Genomic DNA, 19238 nt, shown 5'->3' with positions numbered 1-19238 from the left:
AATAGATATGAAGACACAAAAAATGCTTTGTAAACATCAAAGAATAAAATCAGAAATCAAAAGTGGAAGGGAAGTTCAAAGATTCTTAAATATGAGGCAGTGGATTGAATATTCTTTTAAAAATATTTTTAAGATTTTGATAGACCTTTATTTGATTCATTTATTTTTATGAGGTGCTGAGGATTAAACCTAGTGCCTCACATTTCCTAGGCAGGTACCCTACTACCGAGCCACAATCCCAGCCCCTTGAATATTCTTGAACATGGTGTTGTTCAAGAATTGAAAGATAAAATTAGAAGACGTTTGTACTGCTCAAAGTTATCTCAAGGCTCCATGTAATATCTATCAAACTCCCAATGTTATTTTTTTTTCAGAAACAGAAAAAGCTATTCTAGAAATTGCACAGCATCTCAAAATTGAATAAATACCTCAAAAATATTTGAAATATCAACAAAATTTAGACTGTTGTTTTGTGACTTAAAAACATATTAAAAGCTACCATATTCCACTGTTAATACTGACATCAAGTTAGACAAATAGGCATATGGAATTCCGAGTGAGTGCCGCAATAAACTTTTGAATATGTGGTAAATGAAGCCATCTGCACTCCAATGTTTGTTAATATTATTCAATAGAGCCATCATGTGGAAGCAAACCAAACATCCCTTGAAATGAGTGCAAAGGGCAATTTGGAATAAAAAAAATATAATTTTTTTATGACAAAAGCATAAGAAATTTTCGAAAATCTACAAGGATGAAATCCTAAGTACATTATGTGAACCGAAATAAGTAGCTAACAAGAACACAAATACTGCAGAACTGTACTAATATGGGATACCTATACAATACCTAAACTAAAAAACAAAACAAAACAAAGAAAAAAATCAGTTTCTGAGGAGAAATCAGAATGGTGTTTATGATGGGGGAGGCAGAAATGAGGCGTGGGAATTGATTTTTGCTTTTTGAGATGTAAAGTTTCTAGAGATACATGCATGACAATTGAATTAGCACTACTGAACAGTAAACTCGAAATGTTGGAGGAAGCAAAATTTGTTTTGTGGTTTGAACAAAATTAAAATTTCAAACAACACATAAAATAAACAAAATTACAAAATTTTAAAAAGTTCCCATTAAGATGCTAAGGACTTTATCCTGTAAATAAGAACAAACTCATCAATATATAAATGATGAGAATACGTGTAATCCCTGCTACGAGCAATTCTGAGGCAGGAAGATTGTAAATTCAAAGCCATCCTTGATAACTCAGTGAGACCTTCTCTCCAAATATGAATAAAAAGAGGCTGGGGATGTACTCATTATTAGAGCACACCTGAATTCCATTCCCATTACATTTATGTATAGAAAATTTCCATTACTATGTACATAGGCAGGATGAAAAACCAATCTAGATAAACTATAGAAGTAATTAAAAAAAACAGGTGTAATATTTATTCAAGCAAGTAAAAGCACAAGTAATTTTCTTGGCAACAGAAATAAGGGCCATGCATATTTTAATTTCAACTTACACTGTCCTAATTTGTGAAGTAATGGAAATTGCCACCTAACCACAAAATAAAACAGTATTAATTTATGTGAGGAAACCTACTCCACAACCTAGAATAGGAAACCTATTCTATAAAGGAAAAAAAAAGAGAAAATTTAACCAACAAAATTGTACATAACCACAGATGCATTATTTTACACTTTTGTATGAGTACAATTTATACCTGTGAGTGTAGTCCCAAAAGAGCAGTCACTGAGAATCTTGACATTCATTACATGACAGAAAATTTCACAGAAATTCCATTATAAGTATTCACAGACAGCAAATCACATTCACATCTCTCTGAATATTATAAATATTCAGAGAGAGCACTAATAAGGGAATTTTAATGAATAAAGAAAGGGGGAGATTATTAAATGTAACTAATATTCTATTTTTCTTCTTGAGAGCACAAATCTGAAACTCATTCTTGCAGAGAAGTTCTTAAAAGACAGTCTGCAAGGGAAGGAAATACATATTGATAATCGATCAGGAATTCTGAAGGGACGCCATCCTCACCCAGGAAGACCAGGTTCCTGTAGTTCTCTAACATGACGTCTCTGTATAAATTCTGCTGGGCAGGGTCCAGGCACTCCCACTCCTCCTCAGAGAAATCAATGGCCACATCCCTGAATGTCAACAGGCCCTGGAATGAGAATCCGTGTATGAACAGCACATTGACCACATGATCACTCACACAGTTTTTAATTCACTGAAGGTGAATGGGAATTAGTAGAGATGGCTCTCACATAAGTGAGGGACTTCCATGATTCAATGAGATACTGTGAACACAGTGATGCTCTGTGATCTAACTCAGAGAAGAAAGTGACTTAAGTCCAAAAGGAGTGTGTACACTCCACTTGTGAAATAAGATATAAAGGTATTAACACAAGAACATACATTTTAATTCTTATTTTATATATCATAAGATAAATTGTGTATATTCCTCACATGGAAGAGTTATGGTGATTTAGGAGGGTAATTCTCAAATTTTAATTCTACAACCATGAATCAAGAGATTTACTAAAAAGGAGACTGATTCAGTGGTTCTCAGCTGAAGCCTGGTTTTCTGAATATGCAGTAAGTCTCTAGTGATTCCAACACTGGTACAAGAGAAACTTTTGAATTGCAAGGAGAGTGACCACAAAACAAACACTAATTGTAAGTCTGAGTTCAAATATTTTATGGGATTTATATGTTACTAAAATAGTAAATAGCAATGATAATCCTTTTTTATCTGTTCAAATGTGTACATATTACTCTAAGAGTTTTTCATATCTTAGTTCATTAAACCAAAAATAGTGGGATAGCACTAAGAGTATTCATCTTTTATGACATTTTATGAAGCATCCAGTAAATGGCTTGATTTTTACCCAAGTTTATTTGATCTGGAATTCAGAAGAAAAGGAACATTAAGGTCAAAGAAAGTGTGAAAAGTCAAAAGAATTTTCAGAGCAGGGAAGTTATTATGAATGAAAACAGTAATGGAAACATGTTAAGACAACAAAATCAGCTTGATCAAATGGTATCTACGTTTTATGTACAAAGATAAAAATGTCAATTTTCATACATTAAAACAACACATTTTTATGTGAATTAAAAGAATATATTCAAATTTTTAAAATTTATAAATCAGTTTGGGATAGAGACCTTTTTGAGAAAACACACTATTGACCCAGGCATGGTGGCAAACCCCTGTAATCCCAGAAGCTTGGGAGGTTGAGCAGGAATTGCAAGTCCAAAGTCAGGCTTAACAATGTAGCAGGCCCTAAGAAACACCCTGAGACCCTGTCTCAAATTTAAAAACAAAGGGCAGAGGATGTTGCTCAGTGGTTAAGCACCTCTGGGTTCAATCACTGGTACCAAAACAAAAAATGTAAATAACTGTATGGGTCAAAGAGCCCCTGAGAAGGCTGCTCAATGTTATCACAAACAAGATTTTGTTTAAGGAGGTTGTAACCTGCCCCCAGAAGAAACAATAACCCCTCCAGAGGAAAGCACTGATAAAGATTTGAAGCCTCTTGTGCACAAGTTCTTAAACAATGGATTCAGCTGGTTTTGTCAAATACCCTGCAATACCCTAAACTGCCTGTTTTAACAAGGAAAAAACAAACTGATGAGTACTAATCACACTGATGAGTACTAATTTGGGCAAGATCTGAGAGCTATAAATCACATTGTTTCAGATATTCAGACCACAGTACCTAATCCACACACCTTACTAATGGTGAAGTCAAATAACTGTGGCTGGTTCAAAGTGATAGACTTAAAAGATGAATTCTTTTCCAACACTGTGTAAAGGAATTTCTAATCACTGATTGTTTTTGAAAGACAGGACTTCGACAGAAAAGTAACCATCCAGTACTGCTAGAGTGTCTCACCTCAGGGATTTAAAATCTTTTGTACTCCGTTTAATGAAAGTCTACCAAAAGTGTAAGCTGTGAGGTTTACAGCTGGATAAAGGAATCCTTTCATGATGTGAGGATGATCTGCTTACAGCCAACCCCAACTATGAATTCTGATTGTCAAATACTATTGTTGTGCTAAACCACTGCAGCTCATGTGGATATGAAGTGTCCACTAACGTGGCTTATTTTGTAAGCAAGTCACCCACCTGGGATTCCAGATTAGCCAATGACCTGAATCTTGATGTCAGACAGAAAGCAGGCTAACTTGAGCCTTAGAGAATTCAGGACCTAGAGCCAGGTACACGGGTTCTTGGAAACGTCAGTGTTCTGATTTAGATATTGTGTCCCCCAAAACCTCACAAGTGAGACTATGCAAGGTTTAGACAGGAAGTGATTGGGTTATGAGAGTCTAACCTACTGAGTGCATTAACCCCTGACAGGGGTTGCTTGGTAACTGCAGGCAGGTAGGGTGTGGCTGGAGGAGGTGGGTCCCTGGGGACAAGCCTTTGGGGTTTAATTTTGTCTGCGTTGAGCAGAGTTCTGTCTACTTCCGGCACCATGTTCCCAGTCTTCTGCCATGATGTTCTGCCTCACTGAGGCCTGAGGAATGGAGTCACCACCTAAGGACTGAGACCTCTGAAGCTGGGAACCCCAAATAAAGGTCTCCTCCTCTAAAATTGTTCTTGCTGGGAATTTTGGGCAAGCACTGAAAAAGCTGACTAAAGGAGTCGGCATGCTGCCATATTTGGGTCTCCAATTTTGGGCTAACAGGTAAACTCCTGCATGAGGCCTTCAACGGAACAAGTAAAACACTTCACTTGTACACCAGAATGCCACGCTGCCCTTGAGAAGTTAGACAAAGGCTCGTGACAGCCCCTGCCCCAGGCCTGTCTGACTCATAAAGGTCTTAAGACTCTAGATAAAAGAGAAACAAGGCACGGAACTTGCAGTTCTCTTACACACACTGCAGGCACACTGTGACCATAGCCTCTGGGTGAGAACAGCTTGACCACCCAGTAAAAGGAGGGACCTCCTGCCTTTGGGGTGTGAGTGACACTGCTGATTTACCACAAGAGGTTGAGAAACCCACTCTGGACCAATCCATTACTGGGTTGGTTGCTCATCAAGTCCTGTCCTACTAAAGCAGAAGGACGGGTGTCAGCTGACTGCTGGGAGGGCAGGGAGATTCCAGGTGATCCCATCTGACCATCCAAACGTCAACCTCAACAGGAACCAGGACCTTAAATCAAGGAAACCTGCTGCCAGCAGATGACAACGGACCAGTACAACACGACGGCTCAGAGAGCCTGGAGACTCTCTGGCAGGTGGGATTTGCTTGGTTAGCCTATCACTGAGCCAGGCTGAAACGCCTTCACCAATGGGAGCAGGACACAGCAATGGCCAGTGGACAGCTGGATACTCTGCAGCCATGGCACAGCAGATTTTAAAAGCTGAGATTCTGCCAACAACACCAGCCCAGAAAGCCAAGCTAATTTCTCTCACAAGAGCTGTTTCTGGCCAAAGGAAAGAAGGTAGGCATTTACACTGACTTAAAATATGCCTTCAACATAGTACACGCACATGGAGTTATCTGGAAAGAAAGAGGACTCCTCGCAGCTAAGAACAAGGACATTAAGGGGCCTTGAAAATACTGTCAATAATGTAGGCTGTGTCCACACCCTGGCAGGTATCGATCATGCACTGTCCTGGTTCTCAGATGATTGATATCTACGTGGTCTGGAGAAATAGGCTGCTGACAGGGCAAACAAAAGGGATGGAAGGACAAACTCTTTATCAGGGCCCTTGTACCTTAGCTTGACTCAAAACAATCCCAAATCTGTTTATACTAAGGAGAATGAGAAAAGGAGCAAAGAACAAAGATGGGACTTCTGGGACCACAGTGCCAAGTGCAGAGAGAAATCCCATGGGCTCCTCCTTCCTCCTGAAGCGTTTCCCTGTTCTTAATAAGACACTTTGAAGGGAGTGCTCACTAGGAGAAGGGTGCCTTGGACAGCCATGTGCCTAGGGACTATTCACCAAGGGATTCAGAACTGTTTTTATCTTTTGCACTGAAAACAATTCGAAGATGAATACGCAGTCTACCATAAAAAAGACTCAGGATGTAAAATACAGCCTTCTGATGAGTGACAAGTAGATTTTATCCAAGCCCGTTCACAGGAACCTGTAAATATTTGATAGTACTGGTAGATACCTCCTCTGTGTGAATCTGGCTTCTTCTACCAGAACAGAAAAGACTTCAGACAATTAGAGTCCTCTTTAAGGAGCTGATCCCAAGATAGGGGCTCCCCTCAATGCCAAGTAACGTGACTATCTTTCATTGCAGAAGTGATCCCACGAGTGAGCAAAACACTGAAGAGCTAATGGAAGTGATACGTATTCTGGGGGCCCCAACCCACAGGACACAGTAATTATCAAACATAACTTTTAAAAAGACAGTGGCTAAAGTATGCCAAGAAACCCACGTGCCGTGGGATAAGGTGTTTGCCAAATGCCCTCCTGAAAATGGTATCCACAGAACAAGGATTAAATAGTGTGGTAAGTGGTGATGACGAGAAGAAAGTGTCTCGATTCCTTGTGGCTGTGCTGCACTTGGGTTGGTGTTCCCCATATCAAAGTATAGGGTTAATATTTCCCTGTGCACAAGTACAGGGTTACATTTCCCACTTGCTACAGAGATGCCAGCCCTTCTTCTCTCTGGACAAACATCCAGAGAAGTCAGTTTTAACCTCGAGTCACAGACTTGGCTCCTAGGAATACCTCTATCTGACCATAGCAAGATAACCATAATGTCTCCAATTACTGTGAACTTCAAGCCTGCCTGCTTTCCAGAAACTTTCTCACAAATAAGCTTTTGATGATAAAACCTATATAATAAATGTGTGCAGCCAGCTCAGGGTCACTTCTCAACCAGAGGGCAGTTTCCCACCTCTATGTAACTTTCTGTCTAAATGTTTGTTTTTCTTAATCCATCACTCCTTGCTGGTTTCTGAATTAACGGCCATGCAGTTTGCAGAATTTGGCACTGAAACAGGGACCTGGACACAGGGGAACATTGATGATTAGATTAGGGGACAGTAATCTAATGACTAAATGACAGAGTCAATTAAATGAAGGGAAGGTATGCAGGTATATAGTCAGGTGTAAAATATGGGACATACAAGATGCAGAGAAAGGGAGCTCCATGGTGCTTTGCTTAAGGCTATGCTTTAATCAAAGAAGGAACAGTTCTCAGTTTTTAAATATGTTACTAAAATTTACCCCTGGTTTCCTAAAGGGAGCTGTAAACAGAGAGACAGAGGAGAGACTTGGTGCATGCTACCCATGCACAGAAGACAGAGGGATACCTGTGGTTACTTTTACTTTATGGTCTTTTGTGTGAAATTGTCTCAACCTATCTCATGAAAGTGTGATGTGATCAGTTTCTGACATGATTCCTGGCCTTAAAACCACTGTTAAAGTTATAAACAATGGGCAAGAAGTCCGGGGCTGACAGCACCTCTCCCTCCCCTGCCGGAGCCCTTGCCCCCTGAGAGTAAACAGGAATTGGAGGAGGGTGCTAACCAGGACAAAAATAAATATGCGTATTCAGGTCTGTAGTGTTGACACCACCACAAGAGGGTCTCCAGAAAACACAGAAACTACAGCACCATGGTTTAAGAGAAAAATTTTACCAAAAAAAAAAAAAAAAAAGTTAAAAGACAGCAGCCCTCCTTGCTTTTTAGCTTCTGTTAGATCTCTATCTCTCCTAGGCTTACATTTACGGTGTAAATTAAACAGCCTGCAAGATTTAGAAAGCACATAGAAAACCAGTTAAGACAAAAGGAAAATAGTGTCCCTTTTGAATTCGGCCACTGTGGGCTTGGCTGACTACCGAGTCTACGCTGGCGCTCTGCCTCACGCTTTCCTAACAAATTCCTCCCTAAATGCCACAGCACAGAAAGAGGGAGGCGGAATGAACTGACTCTGTCTACGCTAAGAGGGCAATGATTGGATAAAGGTGTCCTATGTGTTCTGTCTTTATTAATTTTTTTTAGTTGTAGAGGACACAGTACCTTTATTTTATTTATGTATTTTTATGTGATGAGGACTCATCCCAGTGCCTCACACGTGCTAGGCAAGTGTTCTACCAGAGCCACACCCCAGTCCCTCCATATGCTCTTTTACTAAGATATTGCAGCAGTGTAATTTTTTTCTATAACTCATGTGTTTTAAAATTTTATGTTTTTGAGCTCACAGTTTTATGACAAATACACATTTACTTTTACATGCCTAAATTAGTGTGTTTTTCTGATCAGTCTTACTTTATCTAAGTGTAAAGGCTTTTACACTCTGTCATTCAGAGGCCAATTTTTTGAGGGTTAACTCTCAAATACATTGAAAAATTCTTTCTACTAAATCCTAAAAACAACATGGACATGGCGATGTTGGGGGCAGATCTGATGGCCATCAAGGACAAAAAGCCGGCTACCAGAACCTGTACTTTCAGTGTTCGTCATGGCTGTTAGATGTTACACCTGGCATTTCTGACTGTGCAGGCCTGCCCTGTATTAAATCACAATAAAGAAATCTGATGGGCTCTACTTTAATTTCTAACAGGTTAAATCTAATAGAGACTTAAAAAAAAACACCTATAACATTGCCTCCTGCATGTGGAGCTCCATTTACAAAGAGTCACAAAATGTGTTTCCTGTTTTGTGTGCCTATGTACACCTGTGTATCGTGTTGCATCTACATTTACTTTTGTTTATATATCTTGTGCATGGTATCAAAAGTGACATAGATAAATGAGTGCTCAAAAATCTAAGTTCAAACAAGAAATGGGTCCAAATATTTTTAAGTTCACATAACAAAACGGAAGTTCAGTTTGGGTTGGGTAAATAGATAAAAATAAAGATGTTTTTAAAATTTCTAACTTACATTTTTCTAGGTGGCCAAACAATGAATAAAGTGTTGGTTTCTATAAAATGTCTAAGATGTCATATCCACTATTTCTAGGAGTTTCATCAACACAAAAGAGATGGCTAACACTGTTAACTACATTTGTTTGATATCCTGGTTTTTACAGATAAAAATAAAATTAGATTTAACATAAATGACATTAATTTTCATAAATGGGTTTGTTAAAGGAGATATCTGATTAATTTACAAATTTAAAGGGCTAAAATATCAACTACTAAATATAAAATCAAGTACTCTTAAATTCCATAAGGTAACATATTTAAACATTATGTGTGTTTTCATAAATTGGTAAACAGAAAGAGGTCTGAGATTGTTTCTGTGTCTTCACTAAAAGCTGTCAATTGTTAAGATTCTATCAGTCTGGATTTATAAACTGTTTTAGGCAGTTTTTTTGTTGCTATGACTAAAGAATCTGACCAGAACAACTTCAGGGAAGAGAAGTTTATTCAAGAGTTTACAGTTTCAGAGATCTTAATCCACAGAAGGCCAGCTCCATTCCTTGGTGGGGAAGAGTGTGGCAGAGGGAAGCAGATCACATGAGGATCAGGAAGCAGAGAGAGAATGCACTCTCCAGATACAAAATACACACCCCATAGCCACGGCCCACTTCCCACCTTCTCAGCCACACCCTACCACTTCAGTTAACCACTCGGTTAATTCCCATCAGGGGATTAGTTCACCAAATGGTTAGGACTCTTACATCCCAATCATGTCTCTTCTGAACTTTCTTGCATTGTCTCACATGTGGGAAACATATCGCATCTAAAACAAAACATATATTAAGAGTATAATGGATTTAGTTGGGTTTCAGTTAAAGTAATATAAAAAGTAACTCATTTTATTTAAGAGCAATTTGTCCAAATTCAAAAATTTCATAAGGATTGTTTCAAAATGTAAGTTTAAAAAGGGATCAACAGCTTAAAAAGAGATAAAGCTTTAGGTATGGAAGTATGATTTAATATAAAAAGTAAAAGAAAATGTTTTTGGATGAAAACGTCTTTTGTCTGGTAAAGTAAAAGCTTTTAAAATATCTAAGTAAGTTACCAAAAATTTGTGGGGGATAAACTTCAAAAAGTTTGTAAGTAATTAAATTATATAATTAACACAATCAGATTAAGTTACTTAAGAACTTTTCGTCTATTTTTTTTTTTTTTTTTGCGGTGCTGGGGATTGAACCCAGGGACTTGTGCTTGTGAGGCAAGCACTCTACCAACTGAGCTATCTCCCCAGCCCGACTTTTCGTCTATTAAAATAAAAAAAGAAAATTCTCAATCTACGAGGCTGAAGGCATTGGACAGTGTTTATGGCATGGAGCACGCTTACAAAAACAGATAAGAAACTGGGGGTTTTTCAAGATGGCAGAATAGAGGTCACGTTCCTGGCTGCTCAGTGGTATGAAACCAAGAAGACAGACAGGCAGTTTCTTCACAAGGTGGGTGAACAAAAAAAGAGGTGGGGACTTTACTGGAATTTAAAACTGGACACTCAGAGCAGACTGGAGACAAAGGAAGTGGACTAATAAAGAAAAAAATCCTCAACAGCACAGCCACTGCCACAGCTGGGCCAGAAGCACCAGCACAGTGGCCCTTCTGTGAGCAAAGTGGAGAGATAACACAATTAAAGAAACCCACATTGAGGGGAGGCCTGCGGTGTGTCTGGGTACAGAACACTTACAGATCAAGGACATTGCCCAATATACCTGGCAGACACGCTGCAAGATATCGGTGTTGGGTAAAGAAGCCGCCATCCCTCCAGGCAGCATGTGGAGGACAAAGGAAGGAACCATTTTGTAGCTGTGGCAGAGGGCTGGCAGCTGAGGGAGCCAATTCCTGGCCAACCCAAGTTTGGCCTGAAATGCAGGCCCAGGAAACATACACTGCATGACATAGTGTGCTTAAGTGGCTGGGAGAAAATCATACATGGAGAGAGGTTTACACAGGGGACTACTGATCTTGGAAACCCACCTGGCTCTACCACTCCCTCTCCAATCTGACTGCTTGCAAGACCTGCTGGGAGAGATGCATCTGGCCAGGGAATGAGAAGGGAAGGGGTGGGAGAGACTGGAAGCTGCACTGAAGACCAGGAAATGTGGAGTCTGCAGGTGATACAGGGGTCTAAGAATTGGCTCCCCCACCACGTGAGTGGAACCCAGGGGAAATTACTGGGGTACAGTCTTCCAGTGTGGAGCAGCAAGTACTGGGTGATAGAGGTGCTGACTTAAAATCTCCAGACCAGCTGGCACTCAGCAAAGGGCCTGAGCCCACCTGAGCCTTGCCGCCAGGAATTCCTCGAATGGGATCAGCTCTCACTCCAGCAATCCAGAGCAGGGGCACCAGGCTCCAGATGACCTCACCTGAGAGGCTGGGGAGAGACACAGAACCTCCTGAACTCCAGTGAAAGGGATTCTTTAACTTCATCAGAATCCTTTTTTAAAATTCTTCTCTCTTTGTGACCTTAATGGTATATAGACATTTACACATATTCATATTTGCTTTTTTCATATTTCTGGCATTTTTGAAGCCAGTTATTTTTCATGGATTAGTCTTTTTGTGAACTATGATGTCTGATTAGTATATTTTATTTTACATTCTTCATCCTGTATCACTTCCGTTCTCTCCCCATCTACCATTTGAAATTGTAAACCCTTTTTCAAACTTGCTGTTTCTATTGCAGGCAATAACTGATCACATCATTTCTCTTTATTGTGATAATTAATATTATAGATGTCATAGTAGGAACTATTTGGTTTAATGTTATATATTGTTTGTACTGGTTGTGGTCATTACTTGTGTCCCCCTGGGTACAAAAATCTTCAGGGACACTATAAATCCACAGAGTATAAACTCTACTACCTCAGATCCATACTGTTAAATGGGTAGACACACAAACAACATGAAACAGCAAGGGAACAAACTGCCCCAAAGATACTCCAATAACAGAATCTATCGAGACAACAGTGGAAGAAGAAACTGTTCTTTTCACTGACATCAGTTACATTTCAAAAGAAAATAGACTCCTAGTGCAGTTATTTACAATCTAAAAGGTAGGGACCCCTACTTAATTAATTTCCTAAAAAAGATTAAGACAGGAAAGGGGAACTGACTCATTTCCCAGTCCTATGCCAAATACTAATGTAGAGATAAAAACCAAAGTTTGACCCTCGACATGTTAAAATGATAAGGATTTCTTAAAACATTAATTTGCTCTTAATTATCATGATAATTTTTTGTGTCTGTTAAGTTTTATTATTTAGAAAAACTAGTCTTAAATGAATTATTGTTTGTCTATCTCTGGTTAAATAACAACTGTTATTCTACATCCCAGATTCTAAATTTTTCTTCAAAAGCTAAACTTTTTAAATATAAGAACATCAGTGTAATTGTGGTGCTCTTACTGGCTTTGTATTCTAAAAACATTCATATACAGATCTTTAATATACAAGGTTTAAGGAGAGCCTGGTTAAAGGTTGACAATATGGGATGAAAACACATTTTGCCACTTTCCCACAAAGGGGGTTAAAAGCTCTCTTAAGTTGTTTATGTTTCAGACATAATATTAAATTATATTAACTGATTTATATACTCAAAAAATGATATATAAAAACTAAAATAATATTTGATGAAACTAGAGAAAGGATGAACTTACCTCAACATCAAAGGCTATATATGACAAACCTAAAGCCAACATCCTACTGAACAGGGAAGAGCTGAATGCATTTCCTCTAACATGAGGCACAATAGAAGGATGTCCACCCTACACTCCTACACAATAAATACTTAAATGTTAGTTGGAGTGTTTGGCAACATCAGAAATAAAACAGTCACAAATAGGAAAGGAAGAAGTCGAATTATCTCTTTCTGCAGATAGGATCCTAAACTTAAAAAATCCTAAAGGTGGGCTGGGACTGTAGCTCAGTGGTAGAACACCTGCCTTGCACATGTGAGGCACTGGGTTCCATCCTTGGCACCACATAAAAATAAAAAAATCAATAAATATATTTTTTAAAAATCCTAAAGTTTCCACCAGAGGACTTATGCTGATAAACAAATTCAGCAAAGTTGCAGAATAAATAAATCAAGGTATGAAAATCAATAGATATGCCCACAATAAAGAATATGGTGAGAAAGAAATCAGGAAATCCATTCCATTCCAAATAACTTAAAAATGCTTAGTAATAATTTCAAACAAAGAAAAGAGTTCTACAAGCAAAATTTAAAAACACTGAAAAAACTAAAGCCATCTACAGATTAATTATGCTATCAAATTAACAAAGCCACCTACAGATTCAATGCAATCTCCATCAAAGTACCCATGATATTATTCTCAAAACCTGAAAAAACAATTAAAAAAATTGACCTTTCCCTCCTCTAAGTTGTTCCTGCCAAGGTCACAGTGATGCAAAGCTGGCTAAAACACACAGGGTCCTGAACAAGCAACTCTTTATTTAATAGTAAAATTAACGTGAAGGGTGTGACTGGCTTCCCGTGAGAAGTAGTAAATTAGATTAACAAGGAACTAAATCTGGTCTTCAGATGGAGAGGTAATGGCATCAAAAATGGAAAATTTATAGGGCAAACAGCACTAACCAGATCCTAAAGTAACTTCCAAAGTGTACTGGAGAAGAAGCATGTTAAAATGTAGTGCTTAGTTTCTGAGTTAATTTTGTAGGTGGAGAGAAATGCCAAAATGAGTTGTACCTAAATATTAAAGAAGAAAAACAATGAAATAAACTCTGCAAATAAGTGAAGGTATTTTTTGCTGATCCCATCAAAGGAATATGATCATAAGATAACTAGCCTGGCCTTTGAGGATACAGAGTATGTAAGAAACAGGCCACAGGCCTTTGATTTCTCCCTGAAAACTTTGTAAACTCATAAAATGAGACTGATATTTTTTGAGTCAGCCCTCAAGTACACACGTGAGTGAGTGAGAATGTGAAACCCTTGGGTCTGCAAACGTGTGTTCCCCACCATCACGCAAGCTTTTTCTCAGGAATCCCACAGGATGTGCCAGGGAAACTTGGCCAGTACTTGGAGAATGCGTCCCGCAGGGTGCTTTCTACATACTTTTCTAACCGTAGGTGGACATGGGCTGTAGAGGCATGGAGCAGAGAATTCCTTTCCTGGGGACACAGAGTAAAAGGAGCAGGAAGAGAAACACGTAATCAATTCCAATTCCTGGAACTAGAATCTGGATATTTGGGCATGTGGATGACATGGGAGTCTACGGTGAAAAGGGCACTACGAGATTTAGAAAGAAAATTCATGCAAGTGGCTGACAATGGCTAAACAATGAGTATCTGCAGGTGTCTTCCAGGTGATTTGCTGGCTGCAGGCCACAGCACATGCATGTGTTAGTAGCCTCTAGAATAAGCGTAATCCACCCACGTCCTCTAAAATCATTCCCAGCATAAAGAGGAGAAAACACAGTTTCTGGACATCAGATGGCAACCCAGCAGCACAGACAACTACCCAGAGAGAGAACTGTCTGAAATTCCTTCTGAGCTCCTCAAAGAGTGGTTTGCTCCTGATGCAGGAGATGTTCGTCTGGAGAAACACTATTTCCTTCCTATTTTGAAGAGAGTGCCTAGAGAAGACATCCCAGGAGCAACACAACTATTTTTCCTTCCTTCACGTTAAGGGAAGTCTTCAGAAAGAGTCATCAACCCAGATTCCTCTTAAAAGGGCAAATGCTTGGCAATTATGGGGTGGGGTGCAAAAAAGCACATCATAGGCCCAGAGCCTGACTTGGAAGAAAAAAATCTAAAAGGCTTATAAGAAATTGAAAAAATCATGAAACTATTTCTGAAAATAAAAAACTCATTTTATTGTAATCTTCACAATAAATGATTAAGTAAACAATGAATCATGTGTGAAGGTTACAGGATTTGTCAAATTTTATCCCATATGATTTTGTATTAAACTCCAAAATGCAGAGAATAGGATGCATAACTGACTGTCAAAAACATTCCAGAGGAAAAAAAAAAAGTAAAACCTTCAATGTTGCTGCCCGCGGCAACAAATGCGCAGGTATTTATCGGAGGGGCTTGGAAATAAACTATTTTTCCTATATTCACTAATTTATAGAGGAAGAGAGACTTTGAGAGAAAGATAGGCTTTGCTTAAAGGAAGAGAAATTTTGCTTATCAAGAAGAGAGACTTTGCTTAGAGGAAGAGAAACTTTGCTTAGAGGAAGAGAATTGCTTAGAAGAAGAGAAACTTTGCTTAGAGAGAAAGTTTTAGAGAGAGGCTTCTACGCTTATCAGAGATCTATTTCTTCTTAGTTCTGCTGCTGCTTCTTAAAGGTGCGTCCTGCATCCTGTGAACTAAGGGTGCGTCTATCTGAGGTGCTTCTTAGTGATGCGTCCCGCCTACTGCGATCTACCTATCTGTGGTCTAGAGGTGTGTTCTCAATTCTCCACTCTGTGATCTGCCTTCCCCCACTGCCTGCTGCTTCTCTCTGTGAGGTGCTTCTATCTGCTTGCTGTCTTTTCTTCTTCCTTTTTGCTAGTGGCTTCTACTTTGCTTCTTTCTGCTAGCTGCTGCTCCTACTGTCGTGCCCCTGCCCACTGCCCGCTTATACTCCCTCCAGGAGGCGGAAGGTGGGGCCACACCAGGTGCGATCAGGCCAGGAGCCAGCTGCCCTATCACAGCAAGGGTCAAAACGAGCAGGCCTGAGCAGGCGCGCTGGGGAACACTTGTGCACGCGTTGTGCGCGTGGACTTAACTGAATACGGCAGTGATAAATCACCTGAGTGTGCTTATGTCAATTAACCTCCTCACTGCCCGTGTGAGCATGGCACAGCCCCCAACACTTCAAGGAAGAGAAGATGATTTATTCTGTTTATTTATTTATTGAGAAAAAGGAAAAAGAAGGCTTATTGCTTTGCTAGCAAAGGAGAAATAAATACAGGGGACTCCTGTCCCAGAGGCTGTGATTGCCCATCAGCGGGAACAGTAATTCACCAGTCTGGATTACTTCTTCCTATGGTGGGTATGCACTCAAGGACAGATTAATCTGCCTAAAATGGGCAAGAAAGGTGATTCTGTTTCCCCAGAGATTAGGGAGGAGCAGGCAGAGAGGAAGAGAAAGAAACATGTCCATTTTAAACATAAGTCCCCATGGCAGAGCAGCCAGGGCTGTATTCAAAGCATCAAGTGGACACTGTTACGGTTCCCCACTGTCAATTTTTACATTCCATTTCCACAGAAAATGGGCAACTACATCTCCAAACTAGAGGCAGATGTTTTGGGGAATGTGTCTGTCACCAGTTTACTTACAAGATGATTTTGAGGAAACATATTCATTTTTTCTGCAGTCACAGGAAAGAGTGATTTTCCTTTTTTATTTTTCCTCTAATTCCATTTGAAATAGCCTCCAAAAATAAAACAGACAAGAAACCTACAATTCACACTTGGGAGAAGAACAAGACAAACAGTTTTAATGATTAAAAGCAAAATAATTTCCTTCCTGAAATCCAACTCTATCCTGCCTCTTTGGATGTATTTTCTTATCTTTGAAATCAGAAACCATGAAAGAAATGCAGGTTAGAGCCTTGAACTGCCAATTTTTATAGGAGATATCTGTGTACAATAATCATATAAAAATCAACATCTTTAGAAATTAGAGAAATGTAAAATAAAACCCCATCGTAGACAAAATTAAATAGTATGGGTGAAGATGTGAAAGACATGAATTCTCATAAACTGAAGGAGTTTGTTATCTATTTGTGGAAACTGTTTTGCTATTGAAGATACATGATACTCCCCACCAGAAACAGAGACTGAGGGGCATCACAGCACAGTGACCATGACAGCATGTAAGAACAGGCAGCTCCATCCAAACACGGAGAACCGTGGGGAAGATGGTCTCCAGGGGCCGGACACATTCTTGCTCATATATCCAGTTTAACAACAGTACAAAGCTCCATGACATCTATGAACATATCATAGTGAATTTCACTTTCTGTGTATCTATAAAGCACAAATTTAAACACCTATAAATAAATAGAAGGAAGACCAGGAGAAGGTGAATGGAGAAGGCAGGAGAAACAGGAAGTACTGGAGCCTGAAATGGTGCAGATTATATTCCACGCTTGTTGGATTGTGTCAAATAAATCCCAATAGTACGTATAACTGTAATGCACTAGTAAAAAAATCCAGCATGCTTTGCTTTTAATAAAAGGAAGGAAGCAAAGCATAAAGTTCTAAAACTCATCCAGTTAAATGTGTTGTTAGCCAAGAAACCTCTGAATTACAAGAGCAAAACAAGTGGCTGACACGTGATATCTGCATTATACTTAAAGATCACGTAATCACAACATAAACAACACCCACACACGAATCCACGTGTATGTAAAAATCACATTCCTCACTCAATGGAAAAGTCCTTATAAATGAACCACAACAAGGCCAACCTCAGCTACTTAGCGAGTCCCAGTCTAGAAATAAGAAATAAGAAGGGCCAGGCTGCAGCCAGAGGTGAAGCGGCCCTGCAGTCCACCTCCAGCACCAGGAAGCAAGCTGGGGGCCCGGGCCAGCGAGGTCCCTCCAGACCAGCGCTCCTGTCCGGCAGGACACCCCTCGTGGCGGGCAGTCCGAGCTCCTGTCAATCATGCCGCCTGGGAAGACGCTGGGCTGCGCGCGCACCACCAGGCAGGGTCGGAGGCCAGAGCCGGGGGCGCCCGGCCCTGCGGGTCTGCAGCGACCGGCGGCGGGCGCAGGGGCTCCGCCGGAGGAGGGCTCGGGCCTGCAGCCCAGAGACCGCGGGGCCCCGTCGCAGCTCGGCTCCGCGCAGCCCATCCGCGCGCCCAGGCCCTCCCGGGCCGCCCGCCCCGGGCTCCAGATGCCGCTGCGCACTTACCATTTCCGGGCACTTGGGAGCCAAGCCGGCTCCCCAGGAGCGTCGCGCCAGCAGGCGGAGGCGAGGGGCCCCTGAGCGTCCGCCTGAAGCCTGGAGCCGGAGGGCGGCAATGGCGGACTCGGAGCCGAGCGCCCGGCCAGATCGCGGGGGCCCGCCCACTCCGGGCGGCCCTGCGGGGATTGGACGGTTCTCACTGCGGCTCCTCATTGGCCACGGCTCCAGGCCGCGCCCCCTGAGCCTCAGCCCAGTAAGCTTCCTTCTGAATGACAGAAGGTGAGAACCAATCCGGGCTGCAGGAGGTAAGAAGGACAGGTGGCCACGGCCCCAGGCCACGCCCCCTGAGCCTCAGCCCAATGAGCTTCCTTCTGAATGACAGAAGGTGAGAACCAATTCGGTCACGGCCCCAGGCCACGCCCCCTGAGCCTCAGCCCGTGAGCTTCCTTATGAGTGGCTGAAGGTGAGAACCAATCCGGCTGCATGAGTCAGAGGGACAGGCGGCAGCTATTTCTTTTTTCTGGAAGGTCTGGAAATTACACCCCAGAGCTCCAGGCTGCAGCGATTTTAAGAGAAAATTTCCTCCCAAGAAGTGGGGTCTCGCCTAACCTTCAGAACATTTGCATTTAAGCTTGCATATGAGGTCATCTCAATTTATGGATTGCATATGTTGCCATATTATCCATGAATGAAAATAGTGACAGTTATTGTAAAATTTCATTTAACTTTTCTGCTCTCTGGCCTTGTGAGGAGACAGATTAAACTTTCAATTGGGAGGCAACCCCCTAAAGCAACAATGTCCAATGAAAACCATGTGGGAGCATAAAAGTAATGTAAATTTTCTAGTATTCACATTAAAAAAAGAGACAGTTGAAATTGATTTTAATAATATGACCCAATATATCCAGAATATTACCTTTATGTGATTAATACTACTAGTGAAGCATTTGGAACGACACCTTAAAATCTGACTCTCCCCGGCATATCTCAGTTCACAGAAGCCACGCTCCTGATTTGAGAGCCAAGGGTCCCCTTACATCAGGGAGGTGAGGGGCCTGGTCTAACCCTTGATATGCTGCAGTTGAGGGATACAGTTCCTTACCATCCTTTCTCCTCAGGCCCGAACAGCAGGAGAGACAATACCCTAGAGCAAGGGGCTCCAACAGGAAGCGTCCTAAGGTACATCACTCTTTCCCACTTGATGCTGGTCACAGGTTCTCTCCCATTGTAGGTACCAGACAGCACACAAAGGAAGGTGGGGGCCCAGGAGGTGGGGACACATACTCCGCAATCTGTCCACAGCCTTGACTCTGTGGTTTAAATACACTAAATGCAATCTTCTCATTTGGCAATTTGGCCTCAGACCTAATGGCCGGGCTGTGATATCTGTTTCCTCCTTTGGTTGAAGGCCTTCAACTGACAAGCAGCTAAGCTGGGACTCCTGATGAGCT

General features: G+C 40.9%; 1 protein-coding gene across 1 annotated transcript; it reads right to left on the bottom strand.

Annotated features, from left to right (window-relative positions):
• Window positions 1-670: 670 nt before the first annotated feature.
• Window positions 671-17993, bottom strand: LOC124965572 (zinc finger protein 695-like). Its single transcript, XM_047526610.1, has 2 exons — window positions 17794-17993; window positions 671-2189 (listed from the first exon to the last, which is right to left on the bottom strand). The coding sequence occupies exons 1-2, from the start codon at window positions 17794-17796 to the stop codon at window positions 1968-1970; spliced, it is 225 nt and encodes a 74-aa protein (XP_047382566.1). The 5' UTR covers window positions 17797-17993; the 3' UTR covers window positions 671-1967.
• Between the last annotated feature and the right edge of the window lie 1245 nt (window positions 17994-19238).

The sequence above is a fragment of the Sciurus carolinensis genome, chromosome 15 (genome assembly GCF_902686445.1).
Source record: "Sciurus carolinensis chromosome 15, mSciCar1.2, whole genome shotgun sequence".
Classification (NCBI taxonomy): Eukaryota; Metazoa; Chordata; class Mammalia; order Rodentia; family Sciuridae; genus Sciurus; species Sciurus carolinensis.
This window is presented reverse-complemented; position numbering and strand designations above follow the sequence as displayed.